The following is a 27584-nucleotide window of genomic DNA, read 5'->3' as shown; positions in this document are numbered from 1 at the left end:
CGCAAAAATAGTCCTACGCAGAAATTACCCCTGTTCCTCATAGTGCTGTGAAAAAAGTTCTCATCTTATTTAAAAAATTTAAACAGTTTCTGAAAGGAAAAACATTTCTGTACATTTTATAGGTGCATTTTGCTTCTTGTGATGTGAAGCCTAATCTCCACAATGATTTTTAAATATACCCCTATCTTGTGAAAACACTGGGATTTCCCATGCTATTTATAGACCCTTCACTTCCGGTGACCAGTACTGCACTGCAAGTCTGCTAACCCCACATGCCATTCTGAGGATTGTGAGCTGACATATGTAGAATCATGCTGATATATAGTCCTCTGCAGGTTAAAGTTAAGGTAAAGTCCAGAGAAGCCATTGAATATTGTGAAATTAGCATAGAAGCCTATGGGAAGTGGAATTAGTGGTTTTTAGCCTAAAGTGATTAATCTTTGAATTGTAATGACTGTTGGGTAAACAGACATTGCATTGTGTATTGTATTGTCTTGTATTAAATCTAGTGCTATCTAACGATACAACCATTAACGTTTCATGCGTTAAATACATAGAACTTTATTTAGTGCTCAGATGTGACATTGCTTATTAAATATTGTTAATAATGTCATAAAGAATAAAATTTGAACTAGTTTTTATTCTCAAAGAACCAACGAATTACATCTGTTCAGAAAACACAATACACAACTTTGCAAATTATATATCATTATAACAAACATAATGGCCGACTTGTCCATTTATTAAAACATTAAACTTGATACCTACAAAAGGGGGCCGAGTTGTCTTTCAACTAGAGGCCGACTTGTCTTTGGACCGATTGGTATTTGAGCCGATATGTCAAATAATCAATAGACCGACCCCTTTCCCGCCAATTTTTTTCTGCTGGTTCCCGTCATACCGTTAAATGCAGTGCCTTATAGAAAATAGTTACCTTGGACCAGCTAGTTATCACATGATTTCGTAAACAAAAACACGATAACTGTTACTTTAACGTTGTCTGTCATTCGGGAAGTTTGAAAATGATTTCTCTTTTTCTGAGCACAGTTGCTGTGACAAGTGTTGTATTAGGGCTTCCACAGAACTTTGAACTCCCAAAACTGAAAAATGACGGTGTTCACTGGGCATTCCTTGTTGCTGGATCAAATGGGTGGATGAACTACAGGCATCAGGTTTGATTAATTAAAATTTAAGTATGGAATTTTGTTTAAATGTACATTGGAATGTAATTTAAAAACTCCCTGTTTTAAACTTTAATTACGTGTTTATGATCAGGGAGTTTATATTTTATATCAGAGATATATAATTTTTTTATTTGTCCTACTGCCAAATTTCAATTCTACGATTTTGTGTCACGTTGACCACTCTTGATTGGATAAAACCATTCGTCCAATTAACTGAAACAGCAATTTGCAAATGAAGATGATATTTACTAAATCTGTCAGAGATTGATGTAAATATTTGAATGAACAATATGCAAATGACCATAAAATTAAAAGGAAAATATATTCACCAATGATAACAATAGTTGCAGAACGACGTTGAGACTAATACAGATCTGACTATGAAATAATGCTCGCTAACTGTGCTCTTTCAAGCTATTTGACCTGAATAATTCAATCACACCGCCAGCCAGTGTGTACATTTGACTCAACACCTCACCTTCCAACAGAAAGCTTATAACTTATATTCTCAGACTACTGTTGGGACACTGAAAAATATCTGCAATGTATGTAACAATGATTGTGACCTTGCAGATGAAAAGAAAAACGTCAGTTTTGGAAGTCTCATCAGAATATCACAGCAAGTCTGACAGGCGAGATACATTGTATGTATTTTTTTGGACTCACTGTGATATTTCTATCGTGACTTTTTTCTGTGCATGGTTGGCATTATGATAATAGAGTCTATAAATGACAAAAAATAAATGACTTCTTTGAGAAACATAAAGATAATAAACATAAGCATAAAAGATTTATTTAAAGTCAGTTTAACAATACAACATATTAAAGCTCTGTAGAGCTTTTATCCGACATACATATATGACAAGCACAATACATAAAACAGTAAGCACATCATGCAAAGAATAAATAATGTTTTTAACTTTCACTATTGTCTGATGATGTTCCTATTCTTTCTGGACTGAATGTGGTTTAGTGGTACATTTTTAACATGTACATTTTTTGTACTTAAGGGAAGTACTATTCTCATTTCAGATGTGATGTCACACTTGAATTTGATTGGCTAATTGAAAGAATTTTAATTGAGAATTACAAAGACCATCTGCAGTGATGGAAAAAATATTTTTTTATTTCTAAATACCTTCAAATGTAGAAATTAAAATTTAAGATGCTCTGCCGATTATCAGTTCAAAAGACCAGTTAAAAGATTTTTTTTAAATCTAAAGTAGATTATAAGCTGCAATTATTTTTGAATTAGCTTTAGGGGTTCTGTGTAAGTTAACCAAAGGCACATACATGTATGAATCGTCACCTTACTACACCTTCTACACTTCAAAGAGCCCAGATGTTCAAAAAAAAGAAGAAACCTCAAATGATTCCAGACATTGAAATCCAAGGCAGAAGTACATGTACTTTTCACTAAAAATGACCCACAGTTATGAAAGTCCAATGAGTTTCACTTAGATTAACATAGAGCTACTTATGTATACATTACATCATAAATTGAATTCCCTTGCCTGATGGAACAGAATACATATTTGTACTTGTCTATACCAGACATCTTCTGAAGACCCTTAATACTAGTTTCAATATATTTGAAACTGTGTAAACCATACACCTGCCTATATTGAAAAATCAATCTCTTAAAAAGGAATCTGGTTTTACAGATTTCAATGAACCTGTATTGACAACATAAATTTGTGTGCCAGAAATTCAAACTACATACATTGTATAAGCCTGCAGTTCATAGCTATTTTTGGAATAAAGTAGGAACATACCCTCATCCCATAGTGGGGATAAATTGCCCTGTCCATCAATCTGTCAATTATAAGCTAAATCTGCTTAATGGATTTTGATGAAATTTTTCAGGTAGGTAAAGCATTATACATGTATGTATATGTTCTTGAAGGAAGATGTTAAAACCATGTTTCAAGTGCAACATCTAAACATTAAATGGATTTTGATGAAAATTTTTAGGGATGTTAGGCTATTTACATGTGAATTAATTACAATAATTAATGTCAGGCCACTGATAGGGTTTAATTGTGGTTATTTAATTTTTTGTATAATGTGTTATAGCATTTATATGTACTTGTACTCATGTATGTAATTTTGACATGATGTAAAACCTTAGATGAAGTTTTGTTAATGTACATGTATATTTAACCATTCATTTTTCTAAAAAAAATGTAGATACAGCTTAGCACTGTAATAAGCGGAAAATTGTTTTATCAAGTGATAAAGGATAATTTAATTATCTTTATGTTTATTAATTTTTGTTGAATGAATATTTTAGATTACATTATAGGTTATAAATGGGTCAAAGTAGATAATATATGACTTGACATAAACGAACATCATATGACACCTTCATGATGTAGAATACACATACACCACTGTACATATAATGTCACTAAACATTTTTGAAACACATGATTATGTATAATCCTTAAGGGAATACTACCATTTACTTTATTTAGGTTAACCCATAGTCTACATATAGGATATTACTCTTAAAATCATTTGTTACATTCATAATTACTAACCTTGGAAGCTACAATATTTGTTTTATAACATACCAGCTGATAGAGCAAACTGATTCCCTTTTTAAGTTCACTTGGTGTCCATCGTCATCTGTCGTTAACAATTTTTCAAATCTCTTCTTCTCTGACATTACTGGACCAATTGGAACTAAATTTGGTATGATTGTTACTTAGGGGTATTTTGCATTGAACTGTAGTGGGGATTTTTGATCTGTGGAAAAACATGGCCACTGTAACTAAAAATAGAACAATGGGGTCAGACAGAAGTTTTGGGGTTTTTAATTTAACAAAATACTTATTTTGCCAGTTCATGCTTGGAACTTCCCTACTGTTTAAGAGCTCTACACAAAAGTATAGTCCAAAGTAATTCCTTTTATATCATTCATTTCATCTGTTATAAAATGTAAATATTTTTCTGGCAATTATTCATCTCAATAATATTCTATTATTTCTTCAAATCAAATTAAGATCTAATCTTCAAATGAAATAAGATTTGAGGGACTCCTTTTTGGATGTTTAATAATAAATCAGCATTTAGGGAATGAAGTTCTTGCAGTAATGTGCCAGGAAGCATTAAATGTGCTTAGCATGCTCCATTTAATATAATTATTAGTCAAAATCTCCATCCTGTGGCTAACATCAATATTTTATGATTAATAAATAAAGTAGAGCAGTGATTTTAACCAAGTAATTTGGTGGGAAAATTCAAATTGTTAAAAAATGTCTAGTTTTGAAAATCTTGGTATGTTGATCAAGGAAATTATTTTCTTGAACTGAAATTAGTTTCATTTGAGTATAATTACAGTGTAGGATAATATTATGTTGAAATATTTTTGAATGGGATTGCAAATTAACTTTTGGACAGGATTAAAAAATTGGGAAAAAGGTGAAACAGAACAAATTTTGTAAATGTTTGTGAAGTTTGATACTGTTTAATTATTATTTATAGTTTTTAATTAAAAAATCAGTAATTGATTGATGATTGGAGGTTTTAATGACCTTGAATACCAATACAGGCCTCTTCTGGTCGATGTTAGTGGGTTAGTAGAACTAACTGGTGTTGGTGATGAGCCCAGTCTTTGGGATACCTGCCCGTTCAGAGTATGTCCTACTAGCGGCTGGGCTGCTGTGTTGACACTCTGGCCTACTCCCAGACCACACATGGGTCCAAGAGCATTTCCCAACTCTGTTTGGGAACATCAACATGTAGAGTGTGAGTAATTGATTGATATTCAGTCTATACCTATCAGGAAAAACAGTTCTAAATAATATGCCAAATGCAAATGTATGATTATAGTTTTATTTTACATCATGTAAACATGTAAACTTTGTCCATGCTACAATTTACACAATCAAAAACCCCAGTGCCAACAGAACTTTGATTTGCATACTAAAGTCTTGGAGGAATCAAAGTTGTCAGATGCTTCCTTGTTAGAGTTATTGCCCTTGAAAGGTGAGAAATTACATTTTTTACAGTTTTCAGCCAGAATCTTGAAAACTATGATAGATAGCAAGACACTTTCAATTGCTGAAATGATCTTTATGATAAGGCCTACAAAGTCTGCAGGGATCAAAGTTATTGGACAACTCCTTGTTAGAGTTATTGCCCTTGAAAGACAAAAAATGATGTTTTTAGCAGTTTTCAGCCAATATCTTGAAATATGTAATAGATAGATTGAAACTCTCGATTGATGAAATGACCCTAACAAAGTCTTCTTGAGTCTACCAATAAATTGTCAGACAACTCCTTGTTAGAGTTATTGGCCTCGAAAGGCAAAAATTTAAGCAGGTGAGCAATTTAGGCTCCTTGGAGCCTCTTGTTTAGTAGTTTCATTACTTTACTGTGTGTTATGTGATTATTTACAAATAATTCTATTTGATTTTTTATAACATTTCTGATTTGTTGGTTCCCTTCAAATAACCTGTCTTGGTAATATCATGTATGTCAGTAAACAACCCAAATCTACTGTAAATTTATGTTGTGTATTTATTGTGTACTTATTTTCATTATTTTTGCGGTGGACTGAAAAGCCTGAAAAAAAGAACCTCTGAAATTAATTTTTAACAGCATGTAATGCTTTTTGGAACTGCAAAAATTGCAAGTATGCACACTTGACAGAATCCAAACTAGCAACGGTGAAAATGAATTACATTTACCGTAATGTTTTGATGTGGGCTGTATTTCTAGTTTGGGCAAGAAATTTAATAGATTTTAAATTATAAGAAGAAATAACAAAGTTTCATCTTATCTCTTTTTTTTGTCACAACATTTAAAAACAAATTTGTTGCTAGCAATGACACTTGCAAACAATATAAAGATAATAAACACTGAATATTTCTGCAATTAGCACTCATTCCTCAGATGGGGACATTAAAAGTTACAACCATTTGGAGGATCTTTTAGATCACCTGGTCCATTGAATGAATTAAATTTGGTCAACAGCATCCTGGGGGTATCTCCTGTATGAATTGTGTTGATTATGTAGATCAAGCATTTTATTGCTACATGTATTTCTAAACCACAGGAATCAAGTCCCTATCTCAAAAACTATCAGAGACATCGGAAAAGTCATTATTTGGTCAAAGTTCTATGATGACTCTATTTTTTGAGTTATTGCTCTTGGAAGGTCAATATTGATGATTTTTTTGTGATTTTTAGCTTTTAACTTGTAAACTGTATAATTTTCAATTATTAAAATGGTCCTTATGACAAAGCCTACAAAAGTCTAATGTATAATATGTCTGAAGGCAAAGTCTAATGATACAAAGACTAACAAAATAAGACCAGATCAATTTTTGAAAGAACAACTTCCAACTCAGTTTTAAACGCTGAGTGGCTTACATTGTATATATCTATTTAGAATCATTTTAAAGCACCTTGATTTGGTTCCACTTAGTAAGAAATTATGTAAGTTAAACAAACCACATGACTAAGAATCGGCTGATCATTAGTATTTGTTATGTTTCAGAATCATATGATCCAACATTAAGTCCCTTATGTTACTTGAGTATTTTTTTTATCTTGTGACACTTGCTGTAGATATATTTCTGACACACTTTACCTGAAAGTTGACCTAACAGCCATAGAAATAAACATGTGACCACTTAAAACAGCAAAATCACAGAATTTAGTTGTGATTAGTAAACTGCATTTATCCTCTTATATATATTTATCTTCTCCATTTAGAGAGTAAATGTGACACATACATGTAGATAACTCACTTTATACTCTGTAACAAATTTATTAATCTGCAAGGTTTACTTATCAGAATACTTTATTAAACTAGAAAAACTGTGAGCAATACTCACTATCTTGATACACCCACTCCACCATTTGATAACATGCACCTTTTAAACTCCATATTGACTTGGATTAAAATCTAAAGTAGGATGTGTTACAATGGGAATATGTAATAAAGTTTCAGGGAATGTTCCATTCAGTGGTGTAGGAGAAGTAAAGGATAAAAGATGGGTCCCACCATGTCCCCTTATTCACAAATGGCAAAGTCCCTGTTTTGCTATGTGAAACCCTCAGATTGATTTAGATCAAAATTTAAAATAGGAGTTGCACAATGGGATACATAAAAGTTTCAATGAATCTCAGTATTGCATGTTGGAAATGCAGACGCATTATGACAGCTGTTTTATCTTTTAAACTTTATCAAAAGAATAACACCGATATATTAAAGCTTATGGCAAAGGCATTAATGAATATTTCCCATGAATTATATATGCAGTGCCGATAGTGGAGTGAGTTTTCTAGTTTCAAAACAATAATGTCCTTTTATATCCGAAATAGACATAGACAGTAGCAGTATATGTGGTATAGAACTGAAAATTCCAAATGAATCAATCATTTTCCTTTCATCTGTGTACCTACCTGCTGTCACACAACCACATGAACTATTTATTCTTCAGAAGCCATGTGAGCTATTGCCATCACTTGTCATCCGTCGTCGTCGTTAAAAAATTTTCAAAATTCTTCTCCTCTGACGCTACTTGACCAAGTAGAACCATACTTTGTATGAATGTTCCTTGGAGTATCCTGCATATAACTGTTGTGGGGATTTTTGATCCATTACTAAAAATAGAACATAGGGGTCAAAGTAGTTTTTAGCATATATCTCCAAAACCATTAGGTTTAGCTAATTTCTGACAGGGTTAAAGCATGATGAGATCTATTTGCAGTCAAATTTTCATTTTAATCTGTAAAGGTCTCACTAACCACTTCTAACGTTTCCATTACTTTACATGTTAAAAAAGTAATTTTCAAAGTCTCACTGTGAATTCCCAGGACAAATGACATCTTAAAGATGCATACCGTTGCGAAGCTTGGAAAATAAGGCTTCCAAAATCATTATGCTAATGGTACGATCATAGTAGAACTTCTTCACAAAATTTACTTGAATAAATAATACTGAAAATCCACATTTTTACCTGTCTGCTAACTGACAGCATGGAGGCAAATTACTCACACACATGTAAACAATATTCATACACTTTTGTAGTTAATTACATATATGATTTTAAAGTACACATTCTCAGCTTTATTTTGACTACTTTTAATCATAATACACACAAATAATGCACTTACAATGCATATGTCTAGGTTCAGTGTGTTTTTGGTACTACATAGGGGGGGTGGCCATTTGACCCGGAAGTGGTTAGTGAGACCAAAGCCATGTTGGAGTTATTGCCCTTATTTTTTTTGCTATTTTTAATAATATTTCTTTCAGAAATCTTCCCCTCTAATACTACTTTTTCCTTACTTTATTTTTTTTCGTGTGGGACATTGGAATTCTGTTTTTATTATTTTTATTTCTTTCAAAAATCTTCTCCTCTGACGCTATTTGACCAGTTGGAACCAAACTTAGTATGAATGTTTCCTGCATAGAACCTGTATGGGGATTTTTGATCTGTCGAAAAACATGGCCACTGTTAACGAAAATAGAACATAGGGGTCGGACAGTAGGTTTTCGCATATATATCCAAAACCATTAGGTTTAGCCAAATTCTTTTTTATCTGAAATGATCCTTATTAGGACTACTAAAGTCTTCTGGGATAAAATTTGTCTGATGACTCCTTGTAAGAGTTATTGTCCTTGAAAGGGGAAAAATGATATTTTTTTTACAGTTTTTAGTCAGTATCTTGAAAACTACGATCGATAGAAAGAAACTTTCAATTGTTGAAATGATCCTTATGATAAGTCCTACCAAAGTCGTCTTGAGTCAAAACTGTTGGACAACTTGTTAAATTTATTGCCCTTGAAAGGAAAATTCAACCAGGTGAATGATTCAGGCTAGCCTTGGAGCCTCTTGTTGATATTTACAGTGAATTCTCTTATCATGAGACAGTTTTCATGATTGGCCATTTCAGTGGTAAAATGTCTGGAACCCCTGTCTCACCATTTTCACCAGACAAACAATACAGTCTATTAGAAGAGTTATTACATCAATAGCTTGTCCCTTCATGACCAACACATTCCAATCATGCTCTAATGGTCCAAAATATGTAATTGATCACTTAATTACTTACAGAAGCATTTTCAAGACGTTAGTTAAGTTTTTGTAACATTGAAAGAATAGAACATAAATTTGCTATGGAATTGAAACATAGTTCAAGATTTTTTACATAAAGTTGAATATTGGTTTCTTTCACATGGTTTAAGTATTCCAATTACAAAACTGAGTTTTATTTTTGGTGATGTTTCTAAACTTTCTAAAAATGACCTCCAAAACATTATATTTTTTAATATCAAGAAATATATGTATGATACAAGGTATTTTAAAAATAATTTATCTATAGTAGCATTAAAATGTAAGTTGCAAGATATGTATAAGATAGAAAAATGTTAGCAGTAAAAAATAAGTATATTACTAAGTTCAATATTAAGTGGAGTAAATTCCAAAATACATGTATATTTAATGTCTAGGACTCAAAATGTATATAAGTGAATGAATGATTTATTAATGTGTTTCAAATTAGAAAACAGGACCTCCTCTTTTGTTTTTGTTTGTTGGTTTTTTTTTCTCTGATTTATTTCTCCTTTATTTTTTATATTTTTATCCTCTGATTTTTTTTGTAAAAAACCCCATTACTTACAAAAATAATTTCAACAATATATACATTTCTTAATGAGTATATGTATTCTTTGTATACTAAATCATGTTGTGATATTTGTGAACAATATAAGTTGTATTTTTATGTAATGATGATTGTATATGACTGTTGGAAAATTTAGAAGAAATTAAAAAAAAAAATAAAAAAATAAAAAGTTTTTGTAATGAATGATGATCATATGTACTGTGTTTCAGACCATAAAGGAATAACATATGCATTTGACATTACAACAGACTCAAATCAATTATCAAACAGTACCACTATTAATGAATTGGCTCGTGAGAAGGTTGCTTGGTCAAAAGCTAAAACCTCAGATGCTCTAATTAACTACTTTTTTGCATTATCTAAAAATTTATGATGTGTTCAAGCTCCAACCGCTGTCTCCCCAAATGATATGGAGGTGTACTATAAACATTAGTTGATGCAAATAAGTCTGCCAATAACAACATTCTGCCATGATTTATAACGCATCTAAAATCATATTGGTCTAAAGCAGTTGATATCTAACTCAAAATGATGAGGGAAAGACTAACTGCATGAATTCTGAATGATAAAGTTTATACTTGTAATGATGCATATTTCGTGAACTATAAGAACGCTAAGGGATATTTCTGACACCAACTGGAAAAAGCCTATAATGAACATTTTCAAAGGTGCTGCATAATGATTGAAAATTCTGTTGAAACTGATCAAAAGTATGTGTGGTCTGTTTTAAAAAATTAGAGAAAGCATAAAACTATTTGTTGTGAATTGATGAACTGGTTTGTGTAATTCATCTGAACTTCCAATAGACTGATGTCAAAATTGAACGATTTACTTTCAATGAAATGCACTGTATCTTACATTTGTAACAATCTGCCAAGCAACAAATCTACCACTTTGGATAATATATCCTATGAACACATCGTATAGGGTGGAGAGAGTCTTGTAAAAACACCTGTGTTACTTATTCAGCATAATACTTAAATCTTACTTTATTCCTTAATGCTTGAAGTCTAGTGCAGTTATTCCACTTTTTAAAGGTGGGAAATAAAAAGAAAAGCGATCCTTATTTGACAGTGGAATTTCATTGATATGCTTTCACTAAAAAGCTTTTGATAAAGCCTTAGTCACACACCTTTATTCTCAAAAAAAAATTTCCACACCCTTCACAAATGGCTTACCAGAAACAACTTTCAAGTATGTACATGTATGCTTCTTTCAACTTTCAAGAGGTTGTTTATCACTACATCGAACATTATACTGAAGTTTTTTTTTGTCTTCCTAGATAGCATAAAAGCATTTGACACAGTGTGGCACTCCACCTTGTTACTGAAACTTAATAGACATGGTATACACAGGAACATGTGGACTTCAATTGATAACATGTTCAATGGCACGAACAGTTGTGTTCTGTTTCAAAACAATACAATGTATGTCTTATTGTTTTCCTCTGTTGTACGACAAGGTGGTGTTTTTTCAGTTCTATTTTACCATGTTTACATTAATGACTTACTTCATGATATTAACATGTCAAAAAGTGGTGCTTTGTTATTTGACATTTGTGTCAGCACTTATGTGCATACTTATGTAGCTCTGATATCATCAAATGAGCATGAAATGCAACATCTGATGTGAACAATATAGCACTACATGGGCGTTTAAATTCTCTCCATTGAAAAGTTAAGTTCTACATTTTGGTGTTAATCCTTGTAATGCTTCAAATAAGCTTACTGTACATTGTTTGGTGACACAATACCTGTAGACATTTCTTCTAAACATATTGGGATACTTTTGGAGAGTTCTTTAAAATCAACAGACAAAACTTTCAATGCCTGTAGGTCTTTATGTTCTTCTGTGTTGTCTGTTATCAACTCTGGAATTCTCCAATCATTCATAAACCCATTGACTTGTTCAAAGATGGTACAACAGTTTTATTGTATGGGTGTGAACTTTGGAGTAACTTAACTCAATCTGAAACTGAGATGCTTGAACAGTCACAAAAAGTTACAAGGACTCTGAAACGAACATTTCAGACAAGTGAACAAGTCTGTTAGGTTGGCTCAGCATTGAGAGTTACATTGATAAATGCAAGTTATTATTCTTTGGCAGAACCTGTAGACTAAAATTGAATGCATTGCCTGGGAGGATTATGGTGACCAGGATAGTCGAATTTAAATATAAATGCACGAAAGTCAACTTGGTTTTTATTCCTGATATGCATGGACTAACTTATGAATACAATTTGACAGAATGCCTTGTCATATTTATAGACTTTGATAAATTTCCATCAAAGAAAGCATGGTCAGCCACTGCCAGGAATCAGATAAAAAAGGCTGAACACTATTAGTGGTATTTGAGGCTATGAAGCGACAAGGACTTTGACTTATTCAGATGTATGCATAGTAAAATTAAATCACACTGTGCCTGGACTGTAGCAAAACTTTACCCAGAATTACAAGAAGCAGCTAAATATGTTACTGACTTATGTTCTGTTATTGAACAAGATGATAACATATTACTATATGATTGATTTGGGATGGTCTTTTCAAATATCTTAGAGCACATCTTAGTCTCATGTAGTACATTGAAAGACAAATGTGATGATCTTTGGACAGACATTATTAAGATTAATCCAATTCAGTTTAGTGTATACCTAGACAGTCTAGCACCAATTAACTTTACTGTTACTATCTTATCCTGCAATACTGATTTTGAACTAGAAAATGATGAACTTTACTTTTTCAGTAAAATTTGCATACAGAATACCTTCAGGATGTGCATAACTTTCCATAAAGGTCATTGTTGACCACCTGCTGTGTAACTTCCAGCGATTCATTTTCTGTCTGACAATAAATACATTTTCATATAATTCATATGTGTATTGATAATCGCTTTTCCCCTAATTCATGTGAAAATCTCTGCATCAATGGAAATAAAGTAAATAGCAAATAAGGGATTTTCCCGCCATGTCTTCATATTCACAAATGAAAAGTTCATGCTTTGATATGTGAAACCCCAAAATTGATTCAGATCAAAATTTAAGATAGAAGGTGCACAATGGGAATATGTAATAATGATTCTGTGAATGTTTTATTCATTTCCATTCAGTGATGTAGGAGGCGTATTGGAAAAGAGATGGTCCCTATATTGACAAATGACAAAGTCCATGTTTTGCTATTGGAAACCCCCAGATTGAATCAGATCAAAATCTGAAATAAGAGGTACACATTGGGAACATGTAATAAAGATTCAGTGAAAGTTCCCGATAATTGTGTGGGAGAAGTAAGGGATAAGAGATGGGTCCCCCTGAAGGAAGAACAGACGGACACTGCTATCACTATTATACCTCCCCAGTTTGCAAATGGGGGTATAATAAATTACACGATTACATTGACTAGTTGATAGAAAAATCTGAGTGCTGTTTTATTATATCGTATATTTCTGTATTATTTCTATGACATATAAATTTCTTCTATGTTTCCAGGCTGATGTATGTCATGCATATCAGGTGCTGAAGAATCATGGTTTGCCAGATGAGAGAATAATTGTCATGATGGTTGATGACATTGCTGATAATAAACTGTATGTCATTAGGAGACACTTTTTTATCTAAGTATTTTCATATATTATAGAAACAAATAAATTATTTGATGTTTATCGGGGTTGGGGTAATCATAATCAGTAATCATAATCGATTGTTATCCATTACAACATTGTGAGTAATCAAAAGTAATCTGTAATTGACATTGATTTCAATTAGTTGTAATTTTAATTTATTCAATTACAACTTCTCAAAGCTCTGTTATCATCAATTACATTTTTAATTACATTAGATTACATTTTAGAACATCAGGTTTTAAAAGGAGTTCATTTGTGTAATTTTCAATAGAAAAAAGTACATTTGCATGTATATATAATATTTGAATAGAAAATATGATAACAAATCAAATATGCTGTCATGTACTTTAATGCATCATGAGTATTGTTTTAATTTGGGTTATTATCATTACAGATAACTCATATATTTAGATTGAAATATAAGTTTTTTGTATATGTTGTTTAAACCCTGTATTGTCTATCCTATATCACATCCCTTTACAGACCATATTCAAAGTATGGTTAAAATATATGATATAATGAACACGTCAAAATCTGAGACTTCTGGGGATTGATACACCGGCCCGCAGGTGATATAGGTCGAGGGTTGATACACCGGGCTGCAGGTGAGATAGGTCTAGGGTTGATACACCGGCCCGGAGGTGACATAGGTCTAGGGTTGATACACCGGCCCACAAGTGACATATGTCTAGGGTTGATACACCGGCCCGCAGGTGATACAGGTCTAGGGTTGATACACCGGCCCGCAGGTGATTCAGGTCTAGGGTTGATACACTGGCCTGCAGGTGATCTAGGTCGAGAATTGATACACTGGCCTGCAGGTGATATAGGTCTAGGGTTGATACACTGGCCTGCAGGTGATCTAGGTCGAGGATTGAGGCTAAAAACCACTAATTCCACTTCCCATAGGCTTCTATGCTAATTTCACAATATTCAATGGCTTCTCTGGACTTAACCTTAACTTTAACCTGCAGAGGACTATATATCAGCATGATTCTACATATGTCAGCTCACAATCCTCAGAATGGCATCTGGAGTTAGCAGACTTGCAGTGCAGTACTGGTCACCGGAAGTGAAGGGTCTATAAATAGCATGGGAAATCCCAGTGATTTCACAAGATAGGGGTATATTTAAAAATCATTATGGAGATTAGGCTTCACATCACAAGAAGCAAAATGCACCTATAAAATGTACAGAAATGTTTTTCCTTTCAGAAACTGTTTAAATTTTTCAAATAAGATGAGAACTTTTTTCACAGCACTATGAGGAACAGGGGTAATTTCTGCGTAGGACTATTTTTGCCTACGTTCCAAATGTTCATTGGTTGAATTGGTGGTCTGTAACCTTGATACACTGGCCTGCAGGTGATCTAGGTCGAGGATTGATACACTGACCCGCAGGTGATATAGGTCGAGGATTGATACACTGACCCGCAGGTGATATAGGTCGAGGGTTGATACACTGGCCTGCAGGTGATATAGGTCGAGGGTTGATACACTGGCCTGCAGGTGATCTAGGTCAAGGGTTGATACAGCATGTCATATAGATTTTGACATGTAATATTCAGGAAATATATTCATAATTACTTATTCATTTTTTATTATCTTTTACCTAATCCATGTCCAATTGAAATTCTTTTAAACAAAAGGTAAATTTTAATCAAAATATCATAAAAGTTTAAAATGAACTGAAATGAAAGTCAATCTAAATATCTGAAATAGTGTAATATAAGATAATGTTTAAGCAAAAAATCTCAAATGTAAAGATTTATAATGGTTTTAAACAAAATATACCAAGAACTGTGTGTTGATATTTATTACTATAAAGCTATTTTGGACAGTTACAAAACAAATATTTTTTTTAAATTGAAATATCTCTCAATATACAAAGGTACAACAATTTGGGTCTGAAGGGTAGTATGTTTTAATTAAGCTCTTTCAGGAATTCAAATTTCAAACCATTAATTCTCTGCAATATAACCTGAGGCATTATTTCACACCTGTCATACTGGTTTATTCATGTTTCTCCAACATTTTAATTTTTTCAGTTAATCAAGACTAGAGATTACGAGCCCATTAAAGGGATGGTATTCATAAATCATTTGGTATTGCTTTTCACCCTTTTTTTCAAATTGTTTATGACAAAGTTTTAACAAGCCGTTTAAAGAGTTATCAAGGAAACCAAGGCTGAAATCAAAAGAATGTAGGTACAAAGACCAGACATGGAAATTAGACATGCACAACAAAGAACATAAAATGAGCAAAATAATACATACAAAGTAACAAAAGTAAATGAGCAACTCAGACTCCACTAAAAAACTGGGAGCATGGACCAAGTGCACCAGTAAGATATGCGTCCTCTGCTTTTCTAGAAACACCAGACAAGTTGCTCACAAAAAGTCAAGTCCAGGGTAGACGAAAGAGGAAAGGAAAACAATGACACATTGTACAACCAGTTTTCATGGTGCAGATGAATATACCGTAACATAATACGAGTTCATAATGACGACCATAAAACTTCTGTAGTGATGACTTCATTCTTGTAGCAACATAACCCTGTTCCAGAAGCCTAATTGTAAGAAGTCTATCACAATACAAAAAGTCTACATAGTCACGGCAAGCTCAGGCATATTGATGAGTTGTGATATGAAAACTCCAAAACGCAGGTGCTGAAGGGATGTTGCCACATATGAAAGGAAATTCCATTTGACGGTATTAGAGGAGTTGCAGATTAGAACTGGGGATGCATGAACAGACACCACGATCACTATGTACCCCCTTGATATCCATTTAACTCCAGTCTGACTCAGCCAAACTTTTTTTTAATTTCTAACTCATTTGCAGAAGATTTTGCAAAGTTGGTAATGTAAAAATTCAGGAAAAAATCTTTCAGGACCCTTAAAAAGTTTGCTTAAAGCATTGCTCTTGTCTTTGCAGTTTACTTGTTTAATGAACCTTTACTGACAGACATTTCTTGATTATTTTTTATCTGAATTAGATAAATAATATAAAAAAAATAATGACACTGGCATAACTTCAATGATAAATGACTGAATAGAATTGAAAAAAAATAAATTGTAATTAATAATAATAATTAGTTGTATACAATCATTTTATAATTTTTTTTTTTAAAGTACAAATAAAATTACTATTGCAAGAAATATTTTTTCAACTGTTTTTATTATAAATATGACGTCAAATATTTACCTTAATTGTTTGCAAAAACAGAAAAAATTATTGATATGTAATAAAAAAAATATTACAAAAAGAGGAATATTTGTTACCCTTGTCAAGGATATTATTTAAAATATTTTTATATTGGGAAAGGTAAAGTACAAGTAAATTTCAGTATCAATTCCTTTTGAGGGCCTCATAATCTGTAACTTAATTGAATGTTGGAGAAAGGTGAACACACTGTCATATTTATGACTTAATTACATCTATGAGAACAATTATTGTTTGTTAATTGTACTGATTGATTAGATTACCATTTTAAATTTTAGTTTTTTTTGAAAGATGAAGTAAAAAAAATCTCTTACTTTATCAGAGGAAACATCAAAATGAACAATATAAATATGACAAAGAAACTGAGTAGAACAATCAGCTAAACCTTGCCCAATTTATACCAAAAAATTTAATGAATATGGGAAAAAATAAACAAAGCAAAAGGATACTAATGGTGCATTAGTGTGCATAATAGGTAGAACATTATCACCACTTTCCCCATGTAGAGAATCCATACTTTATAAGACTTATAAACATTCTTCATCCTGATATAAAATCCCCTCAGGGAAACAATTTTCAACTTAACACTTACCGGTAAATAGAATTACTGCTGAAAGTATTCATGCCCATCAGTGTAGTCTATACCATCTGCAAACATAGTTTTTTTGGTGCATAGGTTTTCAGTCTGTCTGTCTGACATCACATTTTATGATGAAGATTGCAGTGAATTATCAAATGTTCCCTGTGTAGTACCGGTAGATTATATCAATCACAAGTGAAATGAATTTGATAATTTCAATCATGGATTTTCTCCGGCCAACACCTTTTTCTTGTTGTGTCAACCTAATTTAACATCACCAATGATTTAGAATTTTAATTCACTGTTTGCAAAATTGTGCACAGAACAAGTTATGATATTTTATTTCAGAAATCCAGAAAAAGGCACTATAATTAACCAACCAAATGGTCCAAATGTTTATGAAGGAGTACCTAAAGACTACACTGGACTGTTTGTAAGTCTTTACTCTTATCACAGTTTATGCCATCAAAGCAGTCAACTATAGTAGAGTTATAAAATTTGTTTATCTGGTGTTGCAATGCAATGTGATCTATATTTGCAACAAAAAAATTAATTTTTGTCACTTACAGGACAAAAAAAGACAATTTTGCTCATTTCAATTGATAGCAAAAGGCAAAAAGGACAAAAAAATTTCATTCATGCAAATTCATGTTATAATGCAAGTGACTTTACAAAATTATATTCATCATCTAATGTGAATTGGATAATGTAGATAGGATACACATTGCACGTGAACAAGATGTAAGTATTGATGGGTGTGTCATAATCAGATGTCCAAACTATGTTTTACTTGGGGTTATTTTTCAAATCCTTTTAAAATATAAGACAGGGTAATTTTTTGAAGCTCAAATACTGATATTATATGAAAATAATAATTGTTTTCCAAATAGTTTAAGGGTTTCATTGATTTTGCATTTCAAACTTTAAACTTTAGAGAGAAAAAAACAAGCTACATACGGTTCTATAACACACATTTGGAGATGTCTTTCAAATATTTCAGTGTAAAATGATTCTAATTATAATATCATTACATTAAGTCTATAAAACGTGGTCATCACATATTTCCTTTTTAAAAAATCATATTTGTTTACATATTGTCACTATTTATATAAAACTGTCATCTTTCAGGTATTTTTTTTTTCATTTGGTTTTGTCTGTATAGCTTAATAAGTAAAATTTTTGGACAGGATTTTAAATTTTCTTCAAAATGATATTTATATTCATTATCCTAAGATGAACGGTTACAGATTTATTCCAGTGTGAAATCTGTTATTATTTCATTAAATAATGTCTACAGACAAGACAGTTTTTAACATGTATAAAAGTTCTGAGGTTTTTTATATTAATTATCAATAAATACAAGTAAAAATTTCAAGTTGTAACTAACTTTAAAAAAAAAAAAAAGAAGCTGTAAGCATTTTCAAATTATGCAAATTAAAAAAAAAATCAATTTCTTATGCAACTTCAAAGTCTTTTAACAGCTTAGAATAAGAAAAAAACTTACATTTTTGGGATGGAGTTTCAATTTTCTTTCAAATGGTGTATGTAATTATAATCTTAAGACAGACAGTAACAAAATCATGGCTTATAGAAATCAGTTATATTTTCATTGAATTTGTCTACGAACAGGACATTGTACCATGTCTGTAAATTTTGAATTATTTTTTTGTATCATTATCAACATCTTTTAATAAGAATGTTTAATGAATACAGATAGAACAAGAAAAACAATGATGTCATTTTTAAAACTTAAAAAAAAATCAACTATCAATGAAAATAGATCAAGCAGAAAAAGAACCCTATTTCTTAATATGTGTTAACTTCATTTAAACAATGTGGCAAAATAAATTATATTTTAACAAGTTGATCATTTGTGACAAAATATAATTAATTATTTGAACATTAGTTACCACTGAAACCTGAAGGTCTTGAATAAAAGCGCTGCCATATTGGTCTACGGACTGGACAATTATTCATGCGGGTATGTCACAATCAGATGTCCATCCTTCAATTACCTTCTGTTATATGATAACTACTAACTTAAAAATTGAGATATGAACATGTTTTTAGGCTTGAATGAATCAGAACACAGTAGTTTTATGATTCAAGGGATTATCAAGCTGTCTCAAGAGAAAGTTTGTTGACACCAAACCACCAAAAAATGTCTTGTCCATCTTGAGACAGCTTGATAATTCTTGAACCATCATAAAAAGTGGTTTAAAACTTTGTTTAATATGTCTTCCTTGATAATTAAACTGAAAATAACAGTACTCTGAAAATGATAAATCAATATTAATTCAAATCATTAAAGGTAGTCATTAAAAGTGAACTTACATAACAAAACAGTTGTTTCAGTTTTTTTCTCATGAATTGGCTATTTTTCAGCGTATCTTCATAAAAGAACCTGCAAAAGAAAGCAGAAAAAATCAGCTTCATATAAAACACATGCAAAAAAGAATAAATTAATAAATACATACTAAATATCATTAATGTAAGATTGGTAATTTTTTAAATGAAACATCATTATGAGCTTTTCAAACCCTTTTATTGATCAATTTGTTGCAATATCTTTTTTTCAGGAAAACACAATCTTCCCAGAATTTTAGTAAATAGTGAAACTACTATGTTCTGATTCATTCAAGCCTAACATGTTCATATCTCAATTTTTAAGTTAGTAGTTATCATGTAACAGAAGGTAGGTGAAGAATGGACATCTGATAGTGACATACCTGTGAGACTTTTATAAAATGTTGAATCTGAAAAAAAAAAAAACACTTTTGTTTGATAGTTTTTGTCTAGATTGTGACGAAATTCTCACTTGTGCTAGATCAGTCATATTTGGTATGCAGTTGCATTAGTATCACTACATTACAATTCTGTATTAGTTTTTCAAGGAGTTATGTAGTCTACAATAAAGATCCTTGGTTTTATGCATACACCCCACTGCCTATTGACTTTGAAAGTTCAAACTTTAATGTTAAGTTTTCTGATTAGGTCAGTTTAGTATTAACCACTAGTGCTAGATCAATCATATTTGGTATGCAAATGCATAAGCATCACTACATCATAGTTCTGCGTCAGTCTTTGACATATTCACCATATCCATTCTCCTCATAATTATGCACATACCCCTGCAGTCTGTTGACTTTGAAAGTTCAAATTAAGTTAAGTTTTCTGATTTCTTCAGTTTTAGTATGAACCACTTGTGCGCAAGATCAATCATATTTCAATGGATTACTGTAAACGTACTATTTTTCGCGGTGGACAGACAACCGAGAAAAATTGTACCTATGAAATTGAATTTAAACACCATATACCGTAATCATTTTTGAAGCTGCAAAAATTAATACCCGCAAATATGTTCACATGATGAAATCCAAGGAAATGAATACATTTACAATAGCATCACAACTCACATTTCCATATCTGTTTCATGCATATACCCCGCTGTCAGGGTCTGTTGACTAAAACATTTCTTTTTAAGGTTTTAATGTAGTGAGACTTTTAGAAAGTGTTGAGTCCGAGAAAAAAAAAAACACTTTTGTTTGATAGTTTATGTTTTTAATTGAGGTTAGTTTCAAGCCTTTAGTTACGTGGTATTATTAATTATGAAGGAACATGTGAATCCTGAAGTGTTCTTGAAAGTTTTGAAGGAAGCTAATTTTTTTGTTTTTTGTTTTGTTTTTGTTAATGACTAGCATGTGAATCCTGAGGTGTTCTTGAAAGTTTTGAGTGGAAAGAAAGAAGAACTGAATGGTATTGGAAGTGGGAAGGTCATCAATAGGTATAAATTACACAGCATATACAATGTCTACCATGTTCTACAATATAATAATAATTCATGTTAATCTATTAACTAATGTGCCAAGGTTTTATATTGATTCATATTAGTAGATAAGTATGTCAATGACACAAAATAGAATAGATTGGATTATTACCCTTTGAATATTGAAGTTAAAATAACATTGTGAGGACTTGTAGTATGATTAAACAAAACAAGAACTACAGTGACAAGACAAAATTAAGTGCAGTGTCAATTTAATTCAGTATTAAGCATCCATACAGTATACAATGAATTGAATTGCTGTGTTGTATTTTAGTGGACCTAATGACCACATTTTTGTTAACTTTGTGGATCATGGAGCCCCAAATCTGATAGCATTTGGCAGCAAGTTTGTAAGTATATATTAATATTTTATGCCATCACTTGCTTTCAAGTAAATCTGCATTATGTGGTATTAAAATTTTGTTTGACCATGTCCACAAAAAAACAAAATGGTTCTTGGTGCTAAGAATCTATAGGGGTCAAATCCCCAAACTTTTTAAAAATTGGATTATAGGGATTAGACCTCCAAACTCCAAAAAGGAGTTAAATGGGTTAAACTCCCAGACTTTCATCTGATAAGGGTTAAACCCGCACACATTTTTACATGTAAATAGGGGTTTAACTTCCCAACTTTTCATATATATTAAAGTGGTTAAACCCTCTAATTGTGAAATGGATTATTAGGTTATAATCCTTTTAGGATCATACTGTATTTCAAACTGTGTGTAATTATCTGTTGTTGTCCTTGAATTTACTTTAAAAAAAAACTAGTGGATAAGGTAAATCTAATTCAATTAAAAATCATGTATATTTTCAAGCTTATGCTATAAACAAATAGTTTTATCCTCATCATTTCATTATTCTATAAACAAATAGTTTTATTCTCATCAATCCATTATTCTATAACAAATAGTTTTATCCTTACTTATCATTCCATTATTCTATAACAAATAGTTTTATCCTCATCAATCCATTATTCTATAACAAATAGTTTTCCAGATTTTTTTTCCAAACATTTATAAAAATATGACATGCTGTATTATCTATTGCTTCATTTTTTTTATTGTAAATAACTACTGGTACATTCAAGTTCTGATTTAGAAACATTACAATTTAAAATTTTAATACATTTTTTTTTGCTTTATGCTTCCGTTTTTTATTTTTACCCCTCCACCTTCGAGGCATACAGTTACCCTTGTTCATTATTCTGTCCTTCCCTCTTTCTGCACCAACCTGTTTTCTGGACTTTTTTTTTCACAAAACTTTGAGATATTGAACTGATTTTTTAGGTGCAGAACACTTTGAGATTTTTTTAATATGCAGTATTGTTTTGTTCAGGTTCACCGACTTTTTCTATGGAGTTGTGCCCCTTTAAATAAGAAAAATTACTGTTCATTTTTGTTTTTCAGACTTACATTTATGAATGCCTTGAAATATTGAACTGATGTTTGGTATGCAGGTTTACATTGATGAGTTACACACTGATGATCATTGATTTATGATGGAGTAATGCCCCTAATGAACAAAGAAAAATTGTACTGCAGGTCGGGTTATGGTGTCAATTGCGTTTTATGTGGCAATTGAAAAGCTTCTAGATATATTCCTTCATTTTTATATGACCTCAAAAATTTTTGGTTGTATATTGGTATGGTGCTGTCATTGTTGTCCTCCGTTAACACTTTGTTTTTGTGCAATAACTTGAGTATTTGTTGATTGATCTTTATAAAATTTTATAACAAGATTACAAATTACAAAAGGAATCTTCGTATTGATTTTAGGGGTTATAGCCTCAAACATTTTAGAATTAGGGGTCGAAAAGGAGCCTTAAACAGGCATTTCACAGAATTCAGTTAGACATTTTATAACTTCAAGCATAGGAAAAATATCAACTTGTTTATTTTTGGTCCCAATTAGAAAAACAAAAATTATAGGATACCATATGAAAGTCCCTGCCAGCATTTTTTTCAATCAGTTTTCAGAAAACTTATATGGTTTTTAAGTTTTTAGGTTAAAGGGGTCAAAGCAAAATTTGTATTAGATAGCTTATGAAAATCCATGCCTGCATACCTCTTATGTATTTTTGAGTTGCATGGGTAAAAAAATCAACTTTTTGATTTTTGGTCTGAGTTTGAAAATTTTTAGTTGAATGTCAAATTTTGTGCTATATTGTGTCCAAACTAGTTGTTGTGTCCATAATGAATTGTAAGTCTTAATGCTCAAGTGTTTCAAAAACTGATACTGTGTCAAAACTTGCCCCAACTATTCAGGGTCGACCACTGCGGTCTTATCGTGCTGCGCTCTGCTAAGTTTTTTATTTAGATTTGATTTCGACTTGTAATGCATGAAGTGATGACATTTTTTCTTATGTTCTTTAAGCTTCACAGCAAAGACCTTGTTAAAGCTCTGAAGAAGATGCATGAAGAGCAGAAGTTTGCAAAGGTGATTTAAAAGAGATATGACGTACAATGACCTTAGTACGACTGATATTTACCTCTCTATTCAATGACTGTGTTTTCTGTTACATTGCATACTGGTTTGGGTCACATGTATTTGCTATAAATGTGCTTTTGTTTAAATATTGTATACCATTGCTAAAAATATGGTTTGGTGGAATATAGATATGAAAAATGAAAAGCCTTATTTTTCCACTTGTTGGTATTTATCTTATGACATCAACTTTAATAATATAATGGTATCATGCTGTTATCATCTGTGGCATCATATGGTGTCTGAAGCAATAACTTGAGTGTAAGTGTATGGATCTCTTTAAAATTGTGATGCTGGGTTCAGTGATACAAATGCAATGTTTAAAATAACTTTGAACTGTTTAGGGATGAATTGCAAAAAATCTGGCTTGTAAATTTTTATATCAAAAAAGGTTGATATGGATACTTGGGTTGTGATTTGAATTGTTAAGGAATAAGGGGTCAAATACTTTATTAACTTAACTGTAATACTTGAGTATATGTATTGCTACGAATTGTGGTATTATACCACAAGGTTCCATATTATAAAGATCAGACTGGAATTGACTTATATGACTACTGGTATAACTGTTGAGGGGTTGTAAAGGGAAGCATTTTTTGGTTTCTACTGCTTGAGTTTAAGTGTACTAATTTGTATGATATTGTATTATGTTCTAAACAACAAAAAAAGGGTTGATTGATTTTGGGGGTGTGACCTGTGGTGGAGTTTTGGGCTCTGTGGTCCTGTTTATTGATTTTGGGGGTGTGACCTCACCTGTGGTGGAGTTCTGGGCTCTGTGGTCCTGTTTATTGATTTTGGGGGTGTGACCTCACCTGTGGTGGAGTTCTGGGCTCTGTGGTCCTATTTTATAGCTTACATAGTACTAATGCACACTTTGAACAGGCTTTAAATGAGCCCTTATTTTCCTAATTTTCCTTATTTTTCAAAAAAAGCCCTATTTTTATTGAGAAATTCCTAATTTTTCGAATTTTTAAATTTTTAAATAGTAATTTCAGTTTATATTGTATTAATGGAATCTAGATTAATATACTTTCAGAAAATGAATATTATGATCAAATAAACACCTCAGAAGACATTTTGGTGGTTATTAGCAGTTCACAGCATTCTTTGGACCCATACTAGTTCAACTAGAACTGGAATGCTGAATACAACTGTTGATGGCCACTGACATGATCTTCTGGGTTGATAAATAGCTTTTATATTGTTGTCTTCAGCCAGTGGTAAGTAACTTGTTTTTCTTTTAGTATTGTAATTGAAAAAGAAAGAATGTCATCCCTTTATTTTTGTGTTAAAAGCCCTAAAAAAACCCTAGACATGTTTTTGATTTTGTTATTTTAATAAGTTTTTGGATTATTGCTTTTGCAAATTCTAAAATTCATGACATAGGAGAGCAGGATAATCCATTTTACAGTTATTCTAGATGATATTTTGAATAACATTTGCTACTAAAAATCATGTTCAGCTTTTTTCAAAAAGTCCTTTTATTTGTTTCAGTTGGTATTTTACTTAGAATCTTGTGAGTCAGGATCCATGTTTAAAACTTTGTTGCCTAAGGATATTGATGGTAAGCAGTACTGTATTCAGTTTTTATTATTTGCCTTTAAATACAAACCAGTCATCCTTTCTAAGATGAGAATTGTTAACTGGATTAAGTTAAGTTTCAAACATTATTAATGATTTTATTGCAAAAGTAAGTGAAATTTGAATTCAGCATGTTCAAGGCTGATTTCATTTGATTTGAACCCTGATTAATTCCGAACATTTAGGTTATTTAGGTAAAATGGGTACCATCTTTCATAACTGTTAATCTTTATAACAGTTCATGTTGGAGGTTCACCCTAATTGATACTGTCTCATGCGGGATATTTATATGTAAAAGCAAATTTAAAAATTCATTTTTTTTGTACTTTTTTCCCGAAAATATAGTAATTTTGACCAAAATCTACCCACAAATCTTACATTTTTATGTGGGAGATTCAAAATTTTTCTTTTTTTTTTTTTTTTATGAAAGTTTCTCCCGTCCTTTTCCCTAATATAGGAGGGTTAACATGTATGATCTTTTGATGTAAATGATTTTAGTATCCTTTTAGAAAAACAAAGGTGAATATAGTTTTAGGTTATTCCTGTGTGTTAGTCTGTCTGTTCTTCATATTCAGGACTTTTTTGTTTCTCCTTTTAAGATATTGACTTGGAATTTATTTAAATGAATTACAGTTTAAGTTGAGTTTTATTTTGGTCATATGATTTGTGGCTGAGTTGTGGCCCTTAAATCAAATTTTATGTTGTCCCGTTTTTTTTTCAAACATCCTTTAAGATGATGACTTGATAAATGGTATATGGCTATATTTTGATGAGTTTGTAAAATGGAATTTTTGTGAGAAAATGTTGCGGACCAACATTTTCTCACAAAAACTCCATTTTATCATTGTTTTACCACTCGCTGGCCATTTATGTCACATTGTTTCAAATAAAGACATTAAGAGCTTGTGGTAAAACAATGATCAAATGGAGTTTTTGTGATTTACTATGTATTTCAATTCTAATAGGAATAGTTTCTTCATATTTTTTTATGACTTAGCTTTTGAGTTGCATGAAATGTTGGTTATGTGCTTATCAATTTTTTAACATGGCTGTGGTCTAAATAGCTTTGAAGCATGTTATTCCCGACTTGCGGACCAACATTTTCTCAACATTTATCTCCCTTTGGAGCAGGTGTCTATTCAGAACACGTAAGGTTTTCCATCCGATATCGACGATACTTTAGAAAATCTCGAAAGTCAAAAGGGAATTTCTCGTTCTACTGATCCTGCTATAAATTTTCTTTACCCGGGATACACACGAAAATCATCCTTTTGTAACCTACCAACAAAATGAAACACCCTGTAAATTTTAGAAACACTGTTGTGTTTGTCTGCTGGGGATTCCATTTTCATTCGAGTTACCTCTTTTTTCTGCACCCGAATCCGAACATTGATTAGAGAGACTTCGAAAATATACCTGCTCTTATGGGAGGTAACTCTGCAAAAACAGGACAAAATATGGCTGTATCCTGAGCTCCTCAAGTAGGGAATATTAGAATTATCGGTACATTTAATTAGTACTAAAATTCATCAGTTTTTCACACACCTTTTTTCATGCTTTTGAGATATTGATTTTGTATTTTTCTGATAACATTCCATTGTGTTGTGACATGTTTCTTGAAAATTTATCCACTTTTCACATATTTAACTATCAAGTATTGAATGTTTGCACTTTAAGATAGTTAGGCTTAGTTCTTTTTTAATATTGAGTTTTAACATATTTTACAAATGAAGTTCTCATTTCACTCTCTCCAAATGATTTTGCAGGTAGTAGGAGACTATATATTGTTATGAAATACTTGATATTGTTTTGTAATATTACAGTGCTAGCATTGACAGCATCTAATGCTACATCATCATCCTATGCCTGCTATTTTGATAAGAAACGAAGGACATACCTTGGGGATGTTTTCAGTGTTATGTGGTTGCAGGACTCAGACAAGGTGAGATGATAAAACTGTGTAATGAAACCAGAAAATGGGCCAAAATATACTACAAAGTGGTAGACAATTAAATTAAAATGGTGTTAAAAATAGCAAGTTTTATTTAAACTTACTTAATAACAAGCACAGCTGAGTTTTTTTGGCAGAGAGAACTGAGAGCTCTTAGGCAACATTCATTTGTATGTTTTGTTGGGTGCAGAATAATAACAAAACTTCATTGCCTTGACTTTCAGAAGTGATATATCATGGAGAGTGCAAAATAACTATATATATTTATATAAACATCTTAGAATGTGATGTCTCTATTCGCTACGCTGCTGCATAGATCAAATTGATACAGGGAAGATATGTAAACATATAGAAAGGTCTGAAAAATTCCCAACGATGTTAGAACTGTCAAATTTGCGATGCAAATTTTTGGTCGTTCCCTATGTGGGACTCGAAATGGTACCGCTGTGACATCTATGGCAACACCGCCTGCACAAGGTCCAGTGCCCTA

The 27584-nt window shown here is 31.7% G+C and overlaps 1 protein-coding gene across 1 annotated transcript in view; it reads left to right on the top strand.

The window, feature by feature from the left end:
• The first annotated feature begins 953 nt into the window (after window positions 1-953).
• The window catches only part of LOC148623602 (legumain-like), a 34622-nt gene continuing 7991 nt past the window's right edge, over window positions 954-27584 (top strand). The window contains exons 1-8 of the mRNA XM_088565525.1: window positions 954-1172; window positions 13312-13409; window positions 17598-17682; window positions 20948-21033; window positions 21350-21425; window positions 23452-23514; window positions 25057-25126; window positions 26967-27085. Coding sequence (XP_088421651.1) covers window positions 1023-1172; window positions 13312-13409; window positions 17598-17682; window positions 20948-21033; window positions 21350-21425; window positions 23452-23514; window positions 25057-25126; window positions 26967-27085 — 747 coding nt within the window. The 5' untranslated portion in view covers window positions 954-1022. The remainder of the gene's footprint in view (window positions 1173-13311; window positions 13410-17597; window positions 17683-20947; window positions 21034-21349; window positions 21426-23451; window positions 23515-25056; window positions 25127-26966; window positions 27086-27584) is intronic.

Source organism: Perna viridis, chromosome 2, assembly GCF_037379345.1.
Source record: "Perna viridis isolate PV_CMFRI_1.1 ecotype Kerala chromosome 2, ASM3737934v1, whole genome shotgun sequence".
NCBI lineage: Eukaryota > Metazoa > Mollusca > Bivalvia > Mytilida > Mytilidae > Perna > Perna viridis.
This window is presented reverse-complemented; position numbering and strand designations above follow the sequence as displayed.